This window comes from Zosterops lateralis (genome assembly GCF_965231275.1).
Source record: "Zosterops lateralis genome assembly, chromosome: 8".
In the NCBI taxonomy this organism is placed as follows: domain Eukaryota; kingdom Metazoa; phylum Chordata; class Aves; order Passeriformes; family Zosteropidae; genus Zosterops; species Zosterops lateralis.
Window position 1 is genome coordinate 25,171,331 of NC_139768.1, and position 10,716 is coordinate 25,182,046.

At 40.8% G+C, this 10,716-nt stretch overlaps 1 protein-coding gene across 1 annotated transcript in view; it reads left to right on the forward strand.

Annotated features, from left to right (window-relative positions):
- The window catches only part of ZRANB1 (zinc finger RANBP2-type containing 1), a 39,430-nt gene extending 28,889 nt beyond the window's left edge, over positions 1–10,541 (forward strand). The window contains exons 7-11 of the mRNA XM_083866041.1: positions 391–589; positions 3,860–3,980; positions 4,820–4,949; positions 8,722–8,951; positions 10,046–10,541. Of these exons, the coding sequence (XP_083722167.1) occupies positions 391–589; positions 3,860–3,980; positions 4,820–4,949; positions 8,722–8,951; positions 10,046–10,264 (899 nt within the window). The 3' untranslated portion in view covers positions 10,265–10,541. The remainder of the gene's footprint in view (positions 1–390; positions 590–3,859; positions 3,981–4,819; positions 4,950–8,721; positions 8,952–10,045) is intronic.
- The last annotated feature ends 175 nt before the right edge of the window (positions 10,542–10,716 follow it).

Genomic DNA, 10,716 nt, shown 5'->3' on the forward strand with positions numbered 1-10,716 from the left:
TGCATGCCCATGTAAAATTATTTTAATTTTAACATTTCCAGTCTATATGAGGCAGAGCGAGAATGGAGTTTGTAGAGCTTTTAAAAATCTTTAAAAGTCAGTTTTGAGTCACAAGATTTTTTTCAGGAAAACTGAAAAAAAATCTTTTCAGTTCAGTAACAATCCTCAAACAAAAGATGTGATGCTGTGGTTTGGTTTTGGTTCATTTTATTGACTGTAGAAGAAATTTCCTCAGCCAGTGTAGCTGACCTGTTCCTTGTAGTCTGAAGGAGCACAGGGTTTTACTAACCACACGAGGGGGTAAATTATTGAGAGGATGCCATTATTGTGCTGTCTGAATCCTGTGAGATAAGCCAGGGGAGTGTTTCAGAGCTGTCTGTGCCGTTGCAGAGCTGGAGGAGGAGTCTCCCATCATTAACTGGTCCCTGGAGCTGGGCACACGGCTGGACAGCAGGCTGTACGCGCTGTGGAACCGCACGGCCGGGGACTGCCTGCTGGACTCGGTGCTGCAGGCCACCTGGGGCATCTACGACAAGGACTCCGTGCTGCGCAAGGCTCTGCACGACAGTTTACACGACTGCTCCCACTGGTGAGTCAGGGCAGCGCAGCCCCACATCCTGGGCATTGTGCTCCTCAAAGCTGGCCAGTCACCGTGGGCCCGGCTGGGATCTTTGTCTCGTGTTTTAAATCTGAGCGCTGGAGGAAACTTGGACGCGCTGAGCTCAGGGATGGCGTGTGATGCTCAGCAAATGGCATTTCAAACACTAAAGTGCTTTATACTTGTCAAGCATGCACTCAGCACAGTTATTGCAGCTGGAATTTGTGTCCCTGCAATGTAAATCATGCACATGCCATGCCTTGCTGCTTGGTGGGGGCTGTGCAGAAGATTGTTAGTAGAAGGTAGCCTTTTATTCCTTATAAACTTTTCAGTATTTTCATTCCATCTGCTTAGTTCTGGCTTTACTCAGGATTGCTCTTTTTATCCCTGTTCTGTCTGCTAAAATAATGGCAGTAAAGCAGAGAGTGTTGACATTTAACTGGTTCTGTATTTGGCCATTAAATTGATTTATCATTCTGTAAAACAACTTTTGTTTCTTTGCACTGATAACCTTCTTTAGTCGGATACTGTGATTTCCTTCTGTTAGAGGATCAATCTTAGTTGGACCCCCAGTGGTGTCCAGTAGCTCTTCAGGATGTCCTAGACTAAGGGATAAGCTGATAAAGATTGATAATCCAAGTCACAGATGACAATTTCTTCGATGTTCTTGTGGTGAAGGGCAGGAGAAACACTGTCAGATACTGCAGAAAGAGCCTGTCCCTCTCCTCTTTCTGTACAGGAGGTCAGCAACAAAGATTAATTTAGGGGTACCTGTAAGTAAGTTTTGTGCTCCTGGGGGAGAACTCCCCTAATTAGTATCTGGAGGTGGATTCCAGAAGGTGGTACTTCAGTAGGAATTCTCCCAGGAGCCAGTGTCTGAAAGGATCTGTCACTGCTTTGGAGTTGTTCAGCATGGACTGTGCATCTCAAGCATGCAGGAATGTCCCTGGCATCAGAGGCAGCTCCCACAAGGCCAGAACAGAAATTTAGGATAGATCAGGTTTTGTTCTTTATGGTAACAAAACCAAACATGGTATCCAAAACCATGCTGCAAACTACTGAGCTTTGGACCAAATATCTCAAAATGTTGGTGTTAATTGTGGTTGACTTACTGCTGTACCTTAACGTAACTCTCATTTAGAGGCTACTCAATCTTGTTAAGCTTTTTAATTTATGTCTAGACACAATTTTCGTTTTACTCTGAATTTGTGTAATCTTTATCCTTATTAGAAGCGTAATTTTTAACTGATTGATGTGTTCCTTCAAGGGACCAAGTCTTTAGAATAAGTCTTTTATCCAGGTTTTGTTGTAAATTGATTCGTTCTGTACATCCTATAGGTGCTGCATAGATTCCATTTGAGAAGATACATTTAATTTTCTGGGCTAGGACATGGGGCTGGTAGGAAGTGCTGTCGTCACTGGAACAGGCTCTTAAATGCAATCCCTGCTTAAACTTTTATCTAGTGGAATTATTCTTCAAAGCCTCCACAAAGACACTTAAAAATGGGTATTTTTATAGTCAGACAGAAAACACTCATGTAACTCATTTGACCTTGTTTTGTTATGTTTGTTTAGATACTGAACAAAGGAAAATCTATTTACCACAGACAGTCTTGTATCTGGTACTTGGAAAAAGCTCCATAGTGAAGTTCCCAGAGGCTCTGGCCTGTGGAGTCTTTTCCACTCACCTTTCAATAACTCCACTTTTTTACTTTAACACAACAGTGTGTTCTGATGTGTCCCTTTTTGTATTCACCATTAGCTTTTGCTGGAGAATGGGCACATGCCCTAAGTTGACTTTCAGAATTTTATTCTTTAATAGATGCATTCAGTTCTCTTGTGTTAACCTGAAAACTTTGCTTTAAATGAGATCAAAATTTTGTCTATGGCTGACTAACTCAGGGAAGAAACTTCTTTAAGAGAACACTTTCACAGTCCAGCTTTTAGGGAGTAGCTTGGTGTTTTCCTTTTTTTCTTTTTTCCCTTGAATTTTCTGGACTTTCTCACTCTGGCGATGTGGGAGTTTTTGTTGTTGCTTTGCTTTGTTTTTTCTTCACCCAGTATCTGATGAAATTTCTTTCAGGTGACCTGGGAATTAATTAATTTAGCACATACTGTTGTTAGAGATTTATGAGAGAAAACAGGCAAAATATTTATCAGCTACAAAGGTGGCAGTATTGGTGTGTTTGGATAAAATCTGGAATACAGATCCAGAAGATTCCCTGTAGATATTGCCGTATGTCAGTTAGCTCAGATCTATCCAAGTATTTTAATAATAGGAGTTTTCAGCCATCCAAAGGTTTTAGTTGGACTCAGGAAATCCAGCCTGGCTGGTGGCTTCTGTCCTACACACCAAGATTTTATGGTGATTCTAGCTTCACTGAAAGCACAGGAAAGATCTTATCCACACACACTCACTGCCTTCTAATATTCTCAGGTTTTAATTAAATGAGTTCATTTCAGTAGCTTTTTTTAATAAGCTGAAACTACAGAATGGTTTCTCTGTCTTCCACAGTAAAGGCCATTGTTTAAAAGTTGGCTTAGCACTGTTTCCTAAATCCCAGGTCCTAATATGAAGTTGTGGCTTTTCCATAGTGTGGTGATTGGACAGAGTTTAAAATTTTAAAAAGCAAACATCTTCCTTTTAATGTGTTGTTTTTCTTGGTAAATGGTTAAATAAAATATCATGACTAAACTAAATCCCACTTTGCATATTTGATTTTATCCATACTGCTTTACAACTCCATGTAATGTAGAATTACCACCCCTTTGCTCCAAAATCTGGTATAAAATAGATTCTGCCTCTTAACCATGGGCTGTCAGAAATTGATATGCAAGTACTTTGAAGTTAATTAACTCATGATGTGGTTAAAAATAGAAAATACCTATTTTTTTGTGTGAGAAGAATGAGCAACTCCTATATGAAATGGAATGTCTTCACTGTGTATCAACACTTAAATAAGCCTAAGTAAGACTTTAAAAAAACCCTATTGCAAGAAGTATCAAACTAGGCAGGAACCCGGTAGGAATTTGGATCATGTTTGCTGTAGGCATTGCTTTTTAAGTGGTCCTTAAATGAAGATGAATAAATGGAGTCTCCTGAAGACAAAAAAAACCAAAACAAAATCCACTTTTCCTGCTACATGCTCTCTTTTTTTCCCCTTCTTGTGATGAAGGATTACAAGGGTTAAATACTGCTGGCAGGATTATGGTGGTTGAGTAAATATTTTTGTCTTTTCTCTCTCTCTCTCAACATTTTAGGTTCTACACACGCTGGAAAGAGTGGGAATCGTGGTATTCCCAAAGCTTCGGTTTACATTTCTCCTTGCGAGAGGAACAGTGGCAGGAAGATTGGGCATTCATTCTCTCTCTTGCAAGCCAGGTAAGAAAACTCCTTAAGGGCTTTTGGAAAAGTTATTTTAATTTCTGGAAAGAAGTTTCAGAACTAGAAGAGTTTTTTTGGGAATAAGAGTATTCGTGTATGAAGGAAAAGCATTCCTCTTAAGCCGATGATCTTAAAATCTTACTGGGAAAACTCTTCTGCTGATATAAAAAGGTTCATTTGAAATTATAATTTTTGAGCTTCCTATTAAGCAGTGCAATGCAAAAAAAGAATTGTGGTATTAGAGTGAAGTCTGTAGAACAAACTCATAGACAATTATATGTTTAATATCCAGCTCCTGCAGCACTTTTACCTCCCAAAACACACCTCCAAATCTGTCAGCTTACACTGCTCAAACTCCAGCAAGCTGAGATTTTATAACTCCCCTCCAAAATGAGATTTACATTCCTATAAGCTTTCAGCTATGGGAATATTTTTAGCTCCTCTTTTAAAGTATAAACATGATTTTGGTGCTGTTTTTTCGAGATTTGTTTTGGATGTGACCTTTTCCTATCATCAAAAGGTATTTGCCTTAAAGTGCCCTCGGATGAAGGAATTATTTTTAGACCTAACATTATGTAGAGTTTCACTTCTAAGTGGGGACTGAAATCCATTACATTGAATCTGGGCAATAGGACAGAGAATTATTACTGACAGCTGACAAGCTGGAATGTTTTTCCTTATTCCCAATAATTTTCCACTCTTTTGTTTTTCCTGTCAAAGCTTTATCACTCTTGAAAGCATTTTCTCTCTCAATTTGAAGACTGTTTTTCAAATTTCAAAGCAGAGGGGATGGTGAGTTCTGTTTCAAGTGATGTCTTTCTTTGTGTTTGGTTCAGCCTGGAGCGAGTTTGGAGCAGACACACATTTTTGTACTTGCACATATTCTTAGAAGACCAATTATAGTTTATGGAGTAAAATATTACAAGAGTTTTCGGGGAGAAACATTAGGATATACCCGCTTCCAAGGTAAGCCTTTCATTGTTTAAATCCACTTTAAAACAATTTTGGGCTGTAAATCAGTAGTGACATTAAGTGACAGTCTGGAAAAGGATGGAACACTATTGTAGGTAAATTTTCACTTGCTATTAAAAAAACAAAAAAAATAATCCCCTCCAAATTTGCAGTTTTTCATTTTATAGTGGGCATGGTGTCTGTAAAAGTGAATTCCATGATACTTTAAAGGGAGTTATTAAAATTTATCTGGTTTTCAGTGATTCACATTTTACAGTAAGTGTGGGGTGAATACTGACTTACTTCTCATTAGTATTATAATTTTGCATAGCTTGATCAGGTTCTTTCTGACTTTTTCTCCTCCTTGTCTTCAAGATAGCCTGACTTGTCCTTAAGATAAATATGAAGATGACTCAGTCCAGTTTTGCTTAGACTTAACATCTGTAGATTTTTAAAGATGCATTTTCTGCTTTGGAAGCCAGATCTGTGTTTGGGCAACTTTCCCCTCTGTTACATGCTAATACTTTATTATTCAAACAATAAAACATGAGAAGGGACTGAGAGCATCTGCATAAACTGAGCTGTAAACAGAACCCATGGGGAAGGAACTGTGTGTGTTCCAGGGGCTTGGGACATTTGTTTTGCCCACAGTTCATATTCCTGGCCTCAAGTACATCTGCTTGATGATGATCCACTCTTTATTTATAGCTCAGCTGAGGACTTCCCAAAACATCTCTGTGATTTGAAAGAAAAAAGTATGGTGACTTTGGAAGGAGACAAGCCTGTGATCTATAGAAAACCCTAAGCTGTGCCGTTAATGTTAATTTATAACTATTTAGAGTCCTTGCTTCTAAGTTTGGGGCAGTAACAAAACTTGATATAGGGAAATTAATTACTTTTTTGAAGAGTCTAAAAGTTTAGTAGTCGTAGTTAGATGTTAACTTTTCTTTCAATGATGAAAGCCTGGGAAGGAGCAGTTACTTGTGTCACTTAAATCTGACACTCCAGCTCTGTGTTGCTTTTAACTCCAAGGCTTAGTGGTCTGTAAATGGTTTTATTTCCTAGTTTGGGCATCGAGGCAGACAAGTGTTACATGGCCTAAATGAGCTGAAATTTTCTTGCTCTGTGAACCAGAAGGAAACTAAGTGCCTGGAACACCCTTTTACTGCACACAGGTTTCCAAGAATTTATGCAGCCAAATAGTTACAACTTGACTCTTGTTTGCCACAAGCCACATCCATCCATACATGGAAACAGCTCTGGGAACAGGTGAACTTGGAGTCCTGTGTCACAGTACCTGGAATTGCCCCTCTCCCTGCCCAGCCACATTTTTGTGGTTAATGTGTGCTGATCAAATGCCCTTGGCACAGCTGAAACCCAGCTGAGTTGGGTTGGGCTGGGAGTGGGGTGGGCTGCCAGGAGGAGTCTCCTGCTCTGGGCTTGTGCTCAGTACATGGAGCTTTGGGGAGTGCTGGGGTGTCCCTGCCTCTGTTTAACATCACATACACCAGAAAAGTCCCTGGAAGAGCCCAAGGCCAGGTTGGACAGGGCTTGGAACAACCTGGGATAGTGGAAGATTGGACAGGGGGTGGAACAAGATGGGCTTTAAGGTCTCTTCCAACCCAAACCACTCTATAATTGTGGGTTATAATAGAATTGGGGAAGTGAATTTTTCTAATACTTGTTCAACATCATGGTTCAGTTTGTAGCACCCTCTTAGCCACCCCTAAAATACTCTCCCTGACAGAATTTTTTTTTTTCCCCAGGGATTCCTTGTTCCAGCTTAGCATCCTTACTATAGCTTCTGTGAATCCCATAATTGCCACCCTTTGTTTCCCAGATTCCAGCTCACTGTTAATTCTTTAAATACTAAAGTTTCACTGGTGGAAGATCTGTTTGCTCAAGCCATAACTATGATTCTGGTCAGACCCTCCTGGTCTGGCCACATGTATTTAGTGGCACAAATATACAGCTTTTAAAATTGAACAAAGATAACTGACTGAAGTGATCATCAGGTCAGGCTGGAGAAACTAAATCCTGTGTGGGTGGCTTCAGGATAGGAGTTAGCCCATATTCTTTATTTTCTGTGGCTTGTGTTCATGTCAACTGTTGTTACACGACCTTCTGGCTTTATATCAGAGTGACTTTTATAACTCCTAAGAACACTAGATATTCTCCCTGGCAATGCTTGAAATACTTTTCTTGTGGAGCTCATCACAGTGTTGAGGAGGAATGGAAAAGTGTAGCACAGCCTTCTGTCTTGGGGAAATGATTCAGTGGAATTTTCACCAGGATAAAACAATGGTGAAAGAAGATTTACAAACACTTGCTGAATTTCAGTGTAGAGATGGAGGCAAACAGATGAGTTTCAGTCCTGAAAGGTCACGTAGCTGTGCTCCATGTGCATGAAGAATTAATTCCCAGGAATTGAGGGACTGTCTTCCTCACATTTGACTGGATATCATCTTCAGTGTAAATTTGAATTTTGACTGGATGTTTGGTTCTTTCCCTTAATGCAAAGGCTTGAAACTTTCTGGTGAACGCTTATCCCGTGTTCTTCACCTTTTGTGTTTAATGTTTTTTCAGAGTGAGACTTAATAGTGGGGACAGGAGGAAGGGAGGGCTTAGAAGGTATTGAAAGGGTCTGTCTTTAAATCAAGGTGTTGTAAAAACTTGTGTGAATCTTAATTTTGAACAAATGGCAAGACTTTTAGATAGCTCTTGATTGATAATTCACAAGCAAGGTGGGGAGGAAAAAGGGACAAATATTTATTGGAAACCCCCAATAATTTTTACTGCAGTACAAAAAGATGAGCTCAAAACTTCAGCAGAACCTCCAAAGCCACCCCCTGCCTCAGATTCCCATTTTAGCATTGCCCTTCCCTCTCCATGGCTGTCAGAGGAGCGCTGTGTTTGCAGCAGCAGCTGCACTAGGAGGGGTTGCTATGCTACATGTGCACTTGAGTTTATGTGGGGCTATTTTTAACCTGTCACAAGGTGAGCTGTGCTTTTGCTTAAGTTGTCTTGCAGCAGTACACACCAAGAATTATTTATGTTCCTGTGAGAAAGGAGTTCCAGTTTTATTTTTGAGTGAATTGCTGTCTTTATTGCTAATAATGGTAGGGAGAAAAAGTGCAGTTCTTCTCAGAATCTGTGACATCAGGTGTTGGTTGTAGCTGAGCAAAGTAGTATCAGCTTTTTGGTGCTTTTTTGCCTTTTTTTTTTTTTTTTAATTGATATGAATAATTGATGTGTGTTAATTTAATCTGTGAGTACTGTATATGAGCAGTCCTGTTCTCTGGGATGGGTTACATCAGTGCTGAGTAACATTTTGTGCAGTGAGTTCTTTTAATAATAAGTTTTGTGAGCAGATGGTGGAATTTTTGCTCTGGTAAAAATAGACATCTGACTGTAGCCTTTATTTCTGTGATGCAGAAATAAAGAATTCGATTTTTTTTTCCCTTCAATTTTAAGAAGAGTTACCAAACATAAAAGGCTGCTTTTTTCCTTTTCTAACCTTGTTTTTTGTTCATCACTGCACTATAGACTGTAAATTTTAGTCTGTGGCAATGTTGTGATTGTAATCTTTTGTGTCTAAATTTGTACAGTTGCAAAGACATTTGACTTGTCTTAATTAATAACAATTAGCTCTACTGAAAAGTGTGGCCTGTGTCAGTGTAGACCAAGCCATGTATGTTTTGAATGTGATGTGTACAAGGTTTGTGTCAAAATCCTTCCTTGCTGAACAGCAGTTGTGAGCCTTACCCTGTGCTTTCCTTCCCCACAGGTGTGTATTTGCCTTTGTTATGGGAACAGAGTTTTTGTTGGAAGAGTCCCATAGCTCTGGGCTACACGAGGGGCCATTTCTCCGCCCTGGTTGCCATGGAGAATGACGGCTATGGCAATCGAGGCGCTGGTGCTAATTTGAACACTGACGATGATGTTACTGTTACTTTTCTACCCTTGGTGGACAGCGAGAGGAAATTATTGCACATTCACTTCCTTTCTGCTCAAGAGGTAAGAAAGAAGCACCTGGTGTTGGTAGTGATTTTGTCACAGCTGCTCCCTGAAGCTCAGCAATCTCTGTAGCCCCCCAGAGTTTTTGGTGTCCAGAGAATTACAGGGAGTGTGCAGTTCTGGTTAATTAATACTGCTCCCTTCCCCATCATTCCAGGTGGTTCTGAAAGGTATTTTCCCATAAGTTTGATGCTTATTTACAGCTCTGTAAGTGTAATGTAACTTCACTGTCCATGTAAATCACAGGAACAGAATCATAGAATAGAATCACAAAATGTCCTGAGCTGAAAGGGAGCCACAAGGATCATCCAGTCCAGCTCCTGGCCCTGCACAGGATACCCCAACAATTGTACCCTGTGCCTGGGAACACTGAATATCAGCATACCTAGAAAAGGACACAAAAATGAGGGTTCTGTCACTAAGGCAAGACTGAAATCTGCCTTTTGGCTTTTTTTTTTTTTTTTTTTCCTAAGAGATGCAGCACAAATATTGGCCCATAGTTGCAACATTTTCCACCTTCTATTCTAATGAAACTCAACTCATTTTTGCTTTTGTAACTATGATAAAGACATGGAACTACTTCAGTGAAGGGTGTGCATGGGTGAAGGGAGGGCTGGAAAAGCGAAGTAATTGCAGAAAGCAGGCATTCTGTAAATAAAAGGAGAAAAAGATGAGCTTCAGGTCTAGAAAGGGATGTTTCTTCAGCAAGCCATGATATTTGTTATATTTTAGAAGAGAAAATATTTCATCTCAAGAATTTAGGTACCTAAAAATGTGTTTGTACATGCTGAAATTCTTCTTTTAGGACTTCCCTCCTTACATATGGTGCCTACTGTAGAAAAATAATTGCCTAAAAATAACTGAAGGCCATAGTGCAAATACAGATGGAAAAATGAGGGAGAAGAGCTGGAGAGTATTTCTAGAGCCTTCAACCTTTGGTTGAAAATGCAGTGGGCATCAGTTTTCCTTTTGGAGCCTGTGGGTGTGATGCCTAGAACAGGCCAGGTGAGGAGAATCCAGCACACTGCATTTGGAGCAGGAATGGCTCCGGGCCTTTGGGAAGCCTCATTCCCGGTGTTTTGTGTCCCCCAAAGATAGGCAACGAGGAGCAGCAGGAGAAGCTGCTGCGGGAGTGGCTGGACTGCTGCGTGACAGAGGGAGGGGTCCTGGTGGCCATGCAGAAGAGCTCCCGCCGCCGCAACCACCCGCTGGTCACCCAGATGGTGGAGAAGTGGCTCGACCGCTACCGCCAGATCCGGCCCTGCACGTCCCTGTCCGACGGCGAGGAGGACGAGGATGACGACGATGAGTGAGGGGGAATAAAGTGCAAATGAGCAGCGCAGAGTGTGTGACCCCGAGTGAGCGTTGTGCTGTAGCGGTAGCGGTGGGGTGTGGAAACGACCCAGGTCTGTAGGGGATACATGCTGGGAAGGATTCTCCGACAGCACTGGGAGAGGATGGACGCTCATCCTGCTGCCCGGAGGGAGCCGAGTGGGCTGGACTACAGTTTGTATAAAAACACGAAAAAGAAACAAAAAACAGCTAATTTTATTATCAAGATGGGAAAAAAAAACAAACCCAACAAACCAAACCAACCCCATTTTTCTTTCTGACTGTAAATCTGTCTATAAATGTACCGCATGTGGTTGTGTAAGAGGTTGTGTAATAGGAAACGTATACCAGCATCTTAATTATTGCAGAGAAATTTTTCAACTAAGGGCACTTCTGAAAGCACATGTGAGCTGGATGGATATCTCCTCCCTCT